Here is a 12,618-nt window from a genome sequence, read left to right as displayed (position 1 = left end):
GCACGGAGGCCGAGGGCTGCCGCCCCGCCCCCCCCGCCGCATCCCCGAGGCTTCCGACGGCGGGGAAACCCCGCGGGCGCCCCCTGACCGGAGGCCGCCGCCCGCCCGCCTCGGGCTCCCCGCACGTCCCCGGCTCCGGCCACCCGCTTACCCGCGATGTCCCACAGCTGCAGGCGCACCAGCGTCCTGCTGTCCCAGTTGAGGACCTTGAGGGCGAAGTCCACCCCGATGGTGGCCCGGTAGTGCTGGGAGAAGAGCTGGTGGACGTAGCGCTTGATGATGCTGGTCTTGCCCACGCCGAGTTCGCCGATGACCAGCACCTTGAAGAGGTGCTCGCTGGTCTCCGGCGGCGCCGCGGCGGCGGCCGCCCCCCGGCCCGGGTCCCCGGCTCCGCCGCCCGCCATGAGCGCCCCGGACCCCGCTCCGCCGGCCGGCCGCTCTCGGCGAGCTCGGGGGCCACGCCCGGCCGCGCCCTCCCCGCGGCGCCCCGAGAGCCCCGTCGGCCGTCGAAACTTTTCTCCGAGACCGGCCGCCCTTCCCGCCGCGCCGCCTGACGGGTCACAGGACCCGGAACCCGCCGCCGCTGGCAGCCCGCGCGGGGCGGGGAAAGGCCGGGGGGGACTGGCCTGGCGGGGGAGGCCCGGGCGAGAGGCCGCAGCTCGCCGCCGCCTGCGCTCTGCGCGGGCCGGGCCAGAACTCGCGGCACTTCCTCTCCCCGGGCGTCCCCTTCTCGCGGCGGCGCCGAGCTCGGCCGCCCCCTGGTGGCCGCGGAGGGTAGCTGAGCGCCGACGGCGAGGGGGACCAGGCGGGTCAAGGTCAGACCACCCAGCCAGGTGGTGAAAGCCCCTAGACAGAGCGCGCGGAGGGGCCAGAAGCGGTGGTCCAGGCGGGACCCCAGCCTGGAAGGCGAGGGTGTGGGAATCAATCTCCTTCCCTGGTTCTGCCCCGAGGGAGGTTAGCACGTGGAGATCCTTGCCTTTGATTGATCGCCAGTGGACAGATGACTCTGAACTTGAGAAAGGACTGAAAACTCTTTTGTATTGATGAAGGAGGGAATCTGAGGAAGAAGACACATGGCCACTAAAACGATCTTATTTTAACTCCCCAAAAAACCATGAATGTCTTAAATTTTAAGCGTTTCCGTGGTAGAGACTGAGCTAGATGCTAGGAATTGATTGAAAAACAGTATTGAGGGCTTTCATTTAAAAGAAGAAAGATAGGAGGCCTTACCTTGCCTGCTGTGTTTGTAACATCGAGGGTTGTCCTCCCCCCCCATAATATTTAGAAACACCTGGGGCTGAAATCTTCTGGTAGCTTCTTTAAGTAAACTAAAGCCTGCCACTCAGCCTAGCCTCTGACAATCACTGAAAAATGTTTTTCAGAAGTGGAGACGGTTTAAAATTGACTTCTAAGTCAAGGTGGAATAAAATCTTTAATAGAATAGCTACTGAAAAATCATGGCTATGTCTCTAAAGGTGTTTTATGGCCAGCTGGCTTACGGCTTTTATGTTCACTCAACTGAGAGCCCTTTCAGTAGTCTTCAGCTTGAGGAAAGAGAAATTTTCCCTTACTGCCTTAGTACAATATATTGTTTCATACCTACAGATTACCATAGATTTTTATGAGTTTCTTTTTTCTTTCACCTTCCTAGGTTTCCACTGGCATTAAAAATAGAATTGTGGTGCTAAAAAAAAAAAAAAAGTGCATGTAAATGATTTAAAATTAGAAGTGGTCCCAGCTAAAGGAAGGATAATGGCTTGGATCTGGTGGTTCTCAATCTTAAGTGAACAGGGTTTGTTAAAACAGATTACACACTAGGCCCATCTCCAAAGAGGTTCTGAGTCTTGTGACTGAATAAATAAAACTCTATTTTAAACAAACATTTCCATTTACTGCCTAGAGGGATGGCCTCTTTAGAAAGTCACCCTGTAATACCCTCTCACATTTACTCACACTTGATATGTACTATACTCCCCATCTGGAATATACTCCTAACCTTTACTCCACCCCAGGCTCTTCCAAAGGCTTCTGCAAGTGGCGCTAGTGGTAAAGAGCCTGCATGCCAACGCAGGAGACATGAGACGTGGGTTTGATCCCTGTGTCAGGAAGATCCTCTTGGGCACGGCAACCCACTCCAGTATTCTTGCCTGGAGAATCTCCCTAGACAGAGCAGCCTGAGGAGTTACAGTCCATAGGGTTGCGAAGAGTCAGACATGACTCAAGCAACTTAGCACGCAGGCTCTCCCAGGTAAACTCTGTCTCAACATTCAAGTGCCAGATCAAGGGATTACCTGCTATTCTCAGTCCAAATTTTCCTGGCAGATTTATGAATTCATTTATTTATTAAAAAGCTTCTGACGGTGCCAAGAAATGTTCTAGATATTCCAAGTACACTGGTTTCAGCACAGCAGAGAAGATTCTTTTTCTCAAGGACTTTATGCAATACTGGAAACAAGACAGATAATTAAAAAGCCAATAAGTGAAATAATTCAGATAGTTATAAATTTTATGAATAAAATAGGAAAATGCCATTTAGGAAGTAATCACTGAATGAACAACAAAAACTACACTAATCAGCTGGCCTACTCTAAAGGAAATATTGAAAGTAGGTGCCAGGTTGCATTTGTTTACTATGTGGATAGCCAATGGACCCCGGGCTGTTTATTGAAAAGACCATCCCTTTCTCATTCCTCTGCAGTGCTGCCTTAGTCTTAATTCCAATGGTCATATAAGACTAGGTTTGTTTCTGCGTTCTCATCTCTTCCATTAGTCTATGTCTCTGCTGACACCAATCATTTGCCTTAGCTGTTGTTTAGTTGCTAAATCATGTCCAGCTTTTCTGGAACCCCATGGACTATGACCCACCAGGCTCCTCTGTCCATGGAATTCTCCAGGCAAGAATACTGGAGTGGGTTGCTGTTTCCTTCTCCAGGGGATCTTCCCGACCTAGGGATCGAACCCAGGTCTCCTGCACTGCAGGTGAGTTCTTTACTGCGGAGCCACCAGGAGGGCCCTCACCTGCCTTAGTTATTATGTAATTCTTTTTCAGGTTTTTTGTTATAGCCTTTCCTGTTCCTTTGCATTTCCATATACATCTTAGAATCAGCATCTCATTGTTCACAAACATGCCTGCTGGGACTTGCATGGAATTATATTGAGTCCCTAAATCAATTTGAGGAGAACTGAAAAACTGAGTCTTCAAAAATATTTACATGGTATATCTATCATTTATGTAGGTCTTAATATCTTTCAGTCATATGAAGAGGTCTTGAATTGTGTGTAGCTGGCTTATAAAAATAAAGTTGATTTGTGTAGAATGAATTTAGATTCAAAGACCCTGATAATTCTAAAATTTTATAGAATTGTATTTTCTATGTATGGAAACATTTTTTCTTTTCAATCATACATCTTATTTTTCATATTTTATTTCTCTGACTAGGGCTGCCAATCAAAATGGAGGAGTAGGAAAACCCAGTTTTTGAGAAGAGATTTTCAACATATACCTATTAAGTTTTTAAATAAACTTTTTATTTTAGAATAGCATTAGATTTACAGAAAACTTCAAAAATAGTACAGCGAGTTCTTATGTACCTCATACCTGCTTTCCCCTGTTGTTAATATCTTACATTAATATTGTACGTTTGTTACAACTAATGAATTGGTATTGATACAATTAACCAAAGTCTATACTTTATTGGATATCCTGTGTTTTGACTTAATGCCCTTTTTCTGTTACAGAATCTCATTCAGGATACCACACTATATGTAGTGAACATGTCTTCTTAGGCTCTTTTTGGCTCTGATAGTTTCTCAGACTTTTCACATTTCTGATGGCCTTAACAATTTTGAGAAGTACTGGCTAAGTACTTCTATAAAGGAAGCTGAGCACAGAAGAATTGGTGCTTTCGAACTGTGGTGTTGGAGAAGACTCTTGAGAGTCCCTTGTACTGCAAGGAGATCCAACCAGTCCACCCTAAAGGAGATCAGTCCTGGGTGTTCATTGGAAGGACTGATGTTGAAGCTGAAACTCCAATCCTTTGGCCACCTGATGTGAAGAGTTGACTCATTTGAAAAGACACTGATGCTGGGAAAGACTGAAGGCAGGAGGAGAAGGGGATGACAGAGGATGAGATGGTTGGATGGCATCACCGACTCAATGGACGTGAGTTTGAGTAAACTCCGGGAGATAGTGATGGATAGGGAGGCCTGGCGTGCTGCGGTTCACTGGGTCACAAAAAGTTGGATACGACTGAGCAACTGAATAGAACTGAACTGGCTAAGTACAGTTGACCTGTGAACAAAAGGGATTTGAAATGTGAGGGCAGAATCACTACATAAACTATTTTGAATTCTTCTGCATGTAGATTTGTCTTTTCTCCCATTTATTTATCTATCCAGTTATTTATAACAATATCAGGAATTGATAATACCATAATTCTGGACTTATAGAATGGGCTTCCTTTTAATGGGTGTTAATGGTAAAGAACCCACCTGTCAGTGCAGGAGACATAAAAGACGTGATTTTGATCCCTGGGTCAGGAAGATCCCCCAGAGGAGGGCGTGGTAACCCGCTCCAGTAGTCTTGCTACAGTCCATGGGGTCTCAAAGAGTCAGACGCAACTGAGTGACTTGTTTTGACCCATAGATTATTTAAAGTATATTAATTCAGAAATATTTTGGGATTTCCCAACTATTCTGTTACTGATTTCTAGTTTAATCCTATTATAGTCTGAGAACACAATTGAATAATTTCTATCCAATGTAGCAGCCACTGGCCATATGCAGCAATTTAAACTAAATTAAAAATTTTAAAGTATTTCCTTGGTCACAACAGCTATATTTTAAGTTCTCAATAGCCATATGTGGTCTAGTGGTGACCATATTGGTTAACACAACTAAAGAACTTCTATATCATTGCTGAAAATTCCTTTAATTTTTTCCCAGCTTTATTGAGATAAAATTGACATTGTGTAAGTTTAAGGTATACACTGTGCTGATTTGATTACACTTAAATACACTGCATAATAATCACCACCATTGCCTTAACTAACATTTCCATCACATCCTATAATTACCACTTCTTCTTCGTGGTGAGAACATCTGACTTACTCTTAGCAACTTTCAAAAATATAATACAGTATTGCTAATTACAGTCATCATGTTGTACATTAGATCCCCAGAACTTATCCACCTTAGCTGGGAGTTTGTGCCCTTCAATTGACATCTCCCCATTTCCCCCACCCTCAGCCCCAGTAATCATCATCATATTCAGTTTTTATGAGTCTGGCCTTTCTAGATTCCACATTTAAGTAACACCATGCAGTCTTTCTCTGACTTCTTTCACTTAGCATAATGCCCACAAGCTTCATCCATGTTGTCACAGATTACAGGATTTCCTTCTTCCCCAGGTCTGAATAATATTTTGTTGTGTATATACCACATCTTTATCCATTCATCCATTGATGGACACTTACACTGTTTCCAGTCTTGCTCTTATGAATAATACTGCAGTGAATATGTGAATGCAGGTACCTATGTGTGATAGCCTGTATCCCATATGGTAGTTCTATTTCAGACAGCCCCTGTTATAGAACATGACATAGAAAAATATCTTTATGATCTCAGAATAAGTTAGGATTTTTAAAGCATTCACAAAAACCATCATGGCAAAGGACAATAGGCTAAGTTGGACTACATAAAACTTAAAAAAATTTCCCTTTAGGAGACCAAAAGTTAATAGGGAAATATATGTGCCATGCAATTTTTAAAAAGCTCAATTTTGAAGCATATAATGAATAAAAATTGTTAAGAAAATACATATGACAAAATAGAAGAATGAGAGAAAAAGACTAAAAAAGATATTTCACAAAAGAGGATTCAAATAGCCCACAAACATATGCAAATATGACCAGCCTCATTAGTCATCAGGGAAATGATAATTTAAACCATAAATCAATGTGAAATCTTTTCACACCTTCTAGATTGACTAAAATTAAAAAGTGCTGACAAACACCAATCGCTGGCAAAGATGTGGAGCAATTAGAGCTCACATACACTAAAAATATAAAAAGAGGGAGAGAGATTCCTTAAGTTTAAGAAATTGCCTTTTATCATGATTATAGAGGTTGGCAAGTCCAAAATGTGTGGGACAGGCCGGCAGGATAGAGACCTGGGAAGAGGTGATGTTGCAGCTTAACCCTGAAGGCAGCCTGCTGAGAATTCCCTCTTCCTCAGGGGAGGTCAGTCTTTTACTCAAGGCTTTTAACTATTTAAATGAGGTCCAACTACATTACGGAGGGTGATCTGCTTTACTCGAAGTTTACTGATTTAAATGTTAAATTCATCTAAAAAACATCTTCAAAGCAACATCCAGATATGTTTGACCAGTGTCTGGGTACTGTGGCCTCCGCGAGTTGACTCATAACATAAACGGTCACACCTAGTAATCCCATATCTATGCTAAAAACAAAAACCAAAGCCAAAAACAAAGCTCAACTTTTTACAGACGTTCACAAGGTCACGTACAATGCACCATCATTGACTGTAAGAGGGGAAAAAGTAGAAACAAAAGAAAAGGAAAAAATGAGCTATGATTTGTATATGTAAATAGTGGGGTAACTCACTGGAGATAAAGTAAATGAATCCTACATGAATACATGGAGAAATCTATAAAATATTGGGTAAAAACAGTTGATTTTAAAGTTATACTGATGATATGAAGCCTTTTGGGATACAGAAGGCAGTTTGCAGTTACTTTTTGGCTTCCCTTGTTTTGTGAGCTTTTCTTTCCTCTCACCTCCTTGTTCCCATGCCAGTGTCTCCTTTACTTTCCAAATAAACTACTTACACTTGAAACTATTTTTGAGTTGAATTTCTGAAGAAACCAAACTAAGTCATGTGGCATGCATAATTCAAATATGAAGTAAAAATATTATGTGTGTAAAATGCTTAATGGAATATAGTATATTTCCAATGGGCTTCCCGGGTGGCACTACCAGTAAAGAGCCCACCTCCCAATGCAGGAGACCTAAGAGTTGTGGGTTCGATCCCTGGGTGGGGGATATCCTCTGGAGGGGTGAATGGCCACCCACTCCAGTACCTTGCCTGGAGAATCCCGTGGACAGAGGAACCTACAGTCCATAAAGTTGCAAAGAGTTCAACACGACTGAAGTGACTTAGAACACATATTACCGATACAGTCCTTTCAAAAGGATCTTGGTTTTTTTTTCCTTATAAGTAATAATTTATTGCTTCTTCTTTATGTTCTGTCTTTATTCTGATATCTCCCCTAAACTCTCAAAGAGACCTGTAAAATATCTCATCAAATAGTATATCAGGTAAACTATTAGTTCCATGATTTTCCATGAAGATATTCGTGCTGGATATTCATCCTTTCCCTAATTTGGGGAATTAGGGAATTAGTCAAATTTCGGTCAAATAGAATTTTCCTTTGCTGTTATTCTGGAAACTTCCTTCATTTCTTTTATATGTTGGAGCTCTGACATCTTGGACCCCAAGTCTACCTCATCTTAACTGGACCATGTTTTTTAGTAACTTCTCAGAGAAGGTGCTTTGAAAGTAAATATTTAAGTCCTTACATGCCTGAAAATGCTACTATTATACTCTTATATTTGATTTAATGGTTGAATAGTTATGATTCTAGATTAGAATTTTTACCCTCTCAATTTTAATTTCAAAGGCATTTGTTTATTGAATTCTTGCTTTCAGCATTGCTTTATCAAGTCCAATGCCCTTCTGCTCAACCTTTTTTGTAATGGTTAAAATTACATTATTTTAATGTAATGTAATACTACTTATTACTATTACTAATGTAATACTATTTAATGTAATTTAATAGTAAAAATTAAACTATTTTGTATGAAAAGTTTTAGCCTCCTCTTTATTCTTGATTTTCTGAAATTCCATATCTGCACTGGTGTGAATATTTTTGTAATCATTGAGCTCTTTCAAGGTGGAAATTTGTGTCAATCAGTTCTTGAAATTTTTCTTGTATTATTTCTTTTCTAAATTCTTTATTTTCTTTGTTTTCTCATTGTGAGAGTTTTACTATTTGGCTACTTAAAATCTTAGACTGAGTCTTTTTGGTTTCTTTTGATTTTTGTATTTTCATCTAGTATTAGTTATTATTACGACAATAATGCTGCATAACAAACTTCTTTAGAGCTCAGTGTTATGCAAAAACAAGTATTCATTTTCTTGCTCACTAGGCTTTAACTGGCTGGGGCTCCATAAGGTTTGACTGGAGTCGGCTGGACTTGGCAGATCTTTTTATTTAAAAAGAATATAATCCTGTTATAAAATGGAGCAAAAAGCAAAGAAGAATGGAAAAAAAAAATATATTTGCAAAAAATAGCAATAGAAAATCACCCAGAAAGAGCCCCCTGCAAAATGAAATATAGCATAAGTGTGAAAAATTAGATTTTATTTTCAGAAAATATTTCTTCCTTTCCCCATGGAAAGTGGAGGATATTTTCCCACTCCATTGATGTTGGACTTGGACCAATATCAAGAATGTGTGACCTGGAAAAAACAAGACCAAAAGAATGTGTGCCTGGAAAAAAACATATGCACCCCAATGTTCATAGCAGCACTATTTATAATAGCCAACACATAAAAGCAACCTAAATGTCCATCAACAGATGAATATACATCACATGTGTGTATGCTCAGTCTTGTCTTTGCAACCCATGGACTGTAGCTTGCCAGGTTCCTCTGTTCATGGGATTGTTTAGGCAAGAATACTGGAGTGGGTTGCCATTTCCTCCTCCAGGGGATTGTCTCGACCCAGGGACGGAACTCACGTCTCTTGCGTCTCCTGCATTTTCAGGTGGATTTTTTACCACTACACCACCTGGGAAGCCCTTACACATATATATACACATACAGTAGAAAATATACTACTGTATATATACTCAGCTATAAAAAAAGAACAAAGTAATGACATTTGCAGCAACTGTGGATGGACTAGAGGTTATTATTACTAAGTGAAGTAAGTCAGAAAGAGAAAGACAAATGCCATATCACTTCTAGGTGGACTCTTAAATACAATACAAATGAAACAAATTCATTGACATAGTAAAAAAAATACTTATAGTTACCAAAGGGGAAAGGGGGTGGGGGAAGTATAAATTAGAAGTTTGAGATTAGCAGATACAAACTACAGTATATAAACTAGATAAACAACAAGGTCCTACCTACTGTATAGCACAGGGAAATATATTCACTATCTTATAATAAACCATAATGGAAAAGAATATGGAAAAGAATACATGCATATATCACAGAACATTGCTGTATACCACAAACTAACACAACATTATAAATCAACTATAATTCAATAAAAAATTCTTCATGAGTCAGTATTGAAAGACCACTAGACCCTATTCCAAGACTTGAGTTCACATTTTAGATTTATCCATTGACTAAACTTGTGATCTTTTAAGAAATAAAGACATAAGATTTAGAGAAATTTCTAGTTGTGTCACTTCTTAAGTGATCTCAAAGATCACAACATCTCAGTCTATATTCTCTCAGGTTTAAATGGAGTTAAAAATATATGCCCTGCTTTCTGCACAATGTGATAGAAAGATAATATTCATAAATATGCAGTACATTTGATAAATGTATAAAATGTGCTAAAAATAGATCTTACGTTAAGAAGCTATTGAATAGCTAGTACTGTGTTCCCTTCTTGTCAGTTTCTTTGCTGTGCATGTGTAAGCAATTTTTCTGTCTGCACTTCCACTTAAATTCTCAGTCTCTCATTTTTCTTAAATGTCTACAGTAATATAATATGATTAGAACAAAAGCACAAAGTGCCCTTATTATTAGCATAATTTCAAGTAATTGTAAATGTAACAAATATTTTAGGTGTATCAATGAAATTTTTCACTATTTTCCCATAGGTTATATACTGCTATGTAACCATTATAATTTTAATTCTATGTTTCTTTCATACAATTTTCAATGGTTATTGTAGAATAGCTTGGCAAAATATAAATGAAATTCTAGCTAGTTTGGACAATTCTCCTTACTGCATTCTGTTTCTATATTGTGTAGGATAATCTAGTATTCATGAGATCATAGAGCCAAATGCAATTATAATCTTTTCTCAGTTTGTAGGAGATTTTTGGTACTTTACATTGCAGACTCTTGTGGAGGCCATACAGTTGTGTGGGGGCAGGAATAAACTTTTAACTATTTCTTCACAGAGTTAGTTGACACAGTCTTCCAAGGAAAGTACCATCATCAGCTTTACAACCGATCCTTATATTGAATTGGATATCTACTTTGAATCCACCAAAGGCCATTTTTTAATCAATTTATCTGCTTTTTAAATTTTCAGTATGATTTTCATGTCTAAACTAGTCATTCCAATTTTTATTCAATTGCCTGGAGATTTTAAAAGGAAATGGAAATGATAGGAGAAAGAATATTTATCATATGCTTCTTTTCTGGCATTTTGTTAAATATTCTGAACCATTCATTTGAGAAAATGTGAATATACAAATTTTGCCTTCTCCTGTCTTCATGGTTTAATAGAAAATTTTACAACAGAAAAGGCACATTTCAACACAGTTTATGCTATGTTTTTAAACTCTTTATCCTTTGAATACATTTTGAAATGTTCAGTTGGTAAAGCATAGAACCCCCTTGAGAATAGCAATTGCTTCTCTAGTTAATGCATGAAGCACTCTGAAGAAACTATTTGTGGATACTAGTTCAAAGTTATTGTAGATAATGTAAGTTCACCTTAATTGAGCATTTGCTCTTGATAAATATTATTATAAACCATATAACACCTATTTGGGGCTTCTCAGGTGGTACAAGTGGGTAAAGGATCTGCCTGCTAATGCAGGAGACACAAGAGACCCAGGTTCAATCCCTGGGTTGGAGAGATCCTCTGGAGAAGGAAATGGCAACCCACTCCAGTATTTCTTGCCTGGGAAATCCCATGGACAGAGGAGCCTGGCGGGCTACAGTCCATGGGGTCGCAAAGAGTTGGACATGACTGAGTGCACACCCATATAATAACTATTTAGCTGCCCAGCTCTATAATATGGGTACTTTTACTATCCTTATTTGACAGATGAGGGGATAAGCCCTAATTGATACAGGTAAGAGGTGGTAGGTTCCAGATGTCTGATTCCAGAGTCCCTGCTACTCACACTTCAGTACTTAAGTTAGTAGCTTAAAGGGGGCAAGGAAACAATCCTCTATCACCTATAACAACTGAAACTGTTTGGCTGCAAGAGAGCAAGCTTTGAGAATTCCTTCCAACTCAACAGGGACAGAAATACATCCTGGAATTCACAGCTAATTAATCCAGGAGTTTTCTTGTAGCAAAAGACCCTGAAGTCTCAGCAGTGGATTGTCCAGGGTCTGCAGTTATGACATTTTGAGTCAGTGAGAATTTCAAGTGACTTTCAAGATTTGCTACACATTATTTAAATATGTGTTGGTGGTTGAAGGATTACATATCACAAAATACCTTAGTCAAAATTTCTAGACTCTGACCTTTGAAAACAAACCATGAGTCTGGAACTAGTGTATTTGACATAACTGGACATGACTGGGGCTTCCCTGGTGGCTCAGACGCTAAAGAATCTGATCTGCTTACAATGCAAGGAGACCTGAGTTTGATCCATGGGTTGGGAAGATCCCCTGGAGAAGGGAATGGCTAACCACGCCAATATCCTTGCCTGGAAAATCCCGTGGACAGAGTAGCCTGGAGGGCTACAGTCCATGCGATCACAAAGAGTCAGACAGGGCTAGTGACTAACACTTTCACTTTTCACTTTCACTCTGAAAAGCAAGACAGTGGGACGATGATTTTCTTTTTCTTTCTTCCAACAATTATGCATTAAAATATTGACTGAGGTCAAGTTCTATTCCAGTAATGGTTCAAGTTGAGTATAAAGTGCTCGATGCAACCAAGACTGTTCTCAGCTTCATTAGTGTGGTAGTCATGTGTCTCTGAGTTAAATTTCTTTAACAAATAAGCCCCAAATGGTAGTGGCTTAACCTAGAAAAGGTTTATTTTTGCTCATGTAAAATCTGACGTGGATCTGGGTGAGTTTCTAGGCAGCTGTCTACCATGTGAGGTTCTGGAATCCAGGCTGCTTCTGTAATCACCAGACCAGAGCAGAAGAGAACAGGGTGGTTTTCTGACAGCTGTTCAATGCTTTGGCCCTAAGGGACTCACATAACTTCTATTCACAAAGCACTGGCTGAAACCAGTCAGCAAGGCCTGTCTGTATATAAGAGGACTAGGAACGTATAAGCCCATTGTGTGCTTAAAGAAAGAGAAAACCAAAAGTTCCTCCCATGTGAAGATGGCTGTTTCTAGGAGACTAAACAAAGAGGAAACAAACACACTTATATTATAAAAGATAGTTTTAAATAGTTATAAATACTTTAACATGAGGAGTCCTATTTACGCGTAAGACAGCTAAAACTCAGGCAGTCGTCTAGCAGCAGATATATTAAGAAAAGTGTTTTACCTACCATGTGTTTTGAGGTTTGACCCAGGGTTTCTAGGCCTTGGCCCTTTTGACAATTTGTGCGGTGGCTCTTCATTGTGGGGCTTTTCAATGC

General features: G+C 40.0%; 1 protein-coding gene across 1 annotated transcript in view; it reads right to left on the bottom strand.

The window, feature by feature from the left end:
• The window catches only part of RAB32 (RAB32, member RAS oncogene family), a 28,263-nt gene extending 27,722 nt beyond the window's left edge, over positions 1 to 541 (bottom strand). The window contains exon 1 of the mRNA XM_043457260.1: positions 152 to 541. Coding sequence (XP_043313195.1) covers positions 152 to 404 — 253 coding nt within the window. The 5' untranslated portion in view covers positions 405 to 541. The remainder of the gene's footprint in view (positions 1 to 151) is intronic.
• Between the last annotated feature and the right edge of the window lie 12,077 nt (positions 542 to 12,618).

Source organism: Cervus canadensis, chromosome 33, assembly GCF_019320065.1.
Source record: "Cervus canadensis isolate Bull #8, Minnesota chromosome 33, ASM1932006v1, whole genome shotgun sequence".
Classification (NCBI taxonomy): Eukaryota; Metazoa; Chordata; class Mammalia; order Artiodactyla; family Cervidae; genus Cervus; species Cervus canadensis.
Note: the sequence above shows the minus strand (reverse complement) of the source record. Positions and strands in the feature narration are given on the sequence as shown.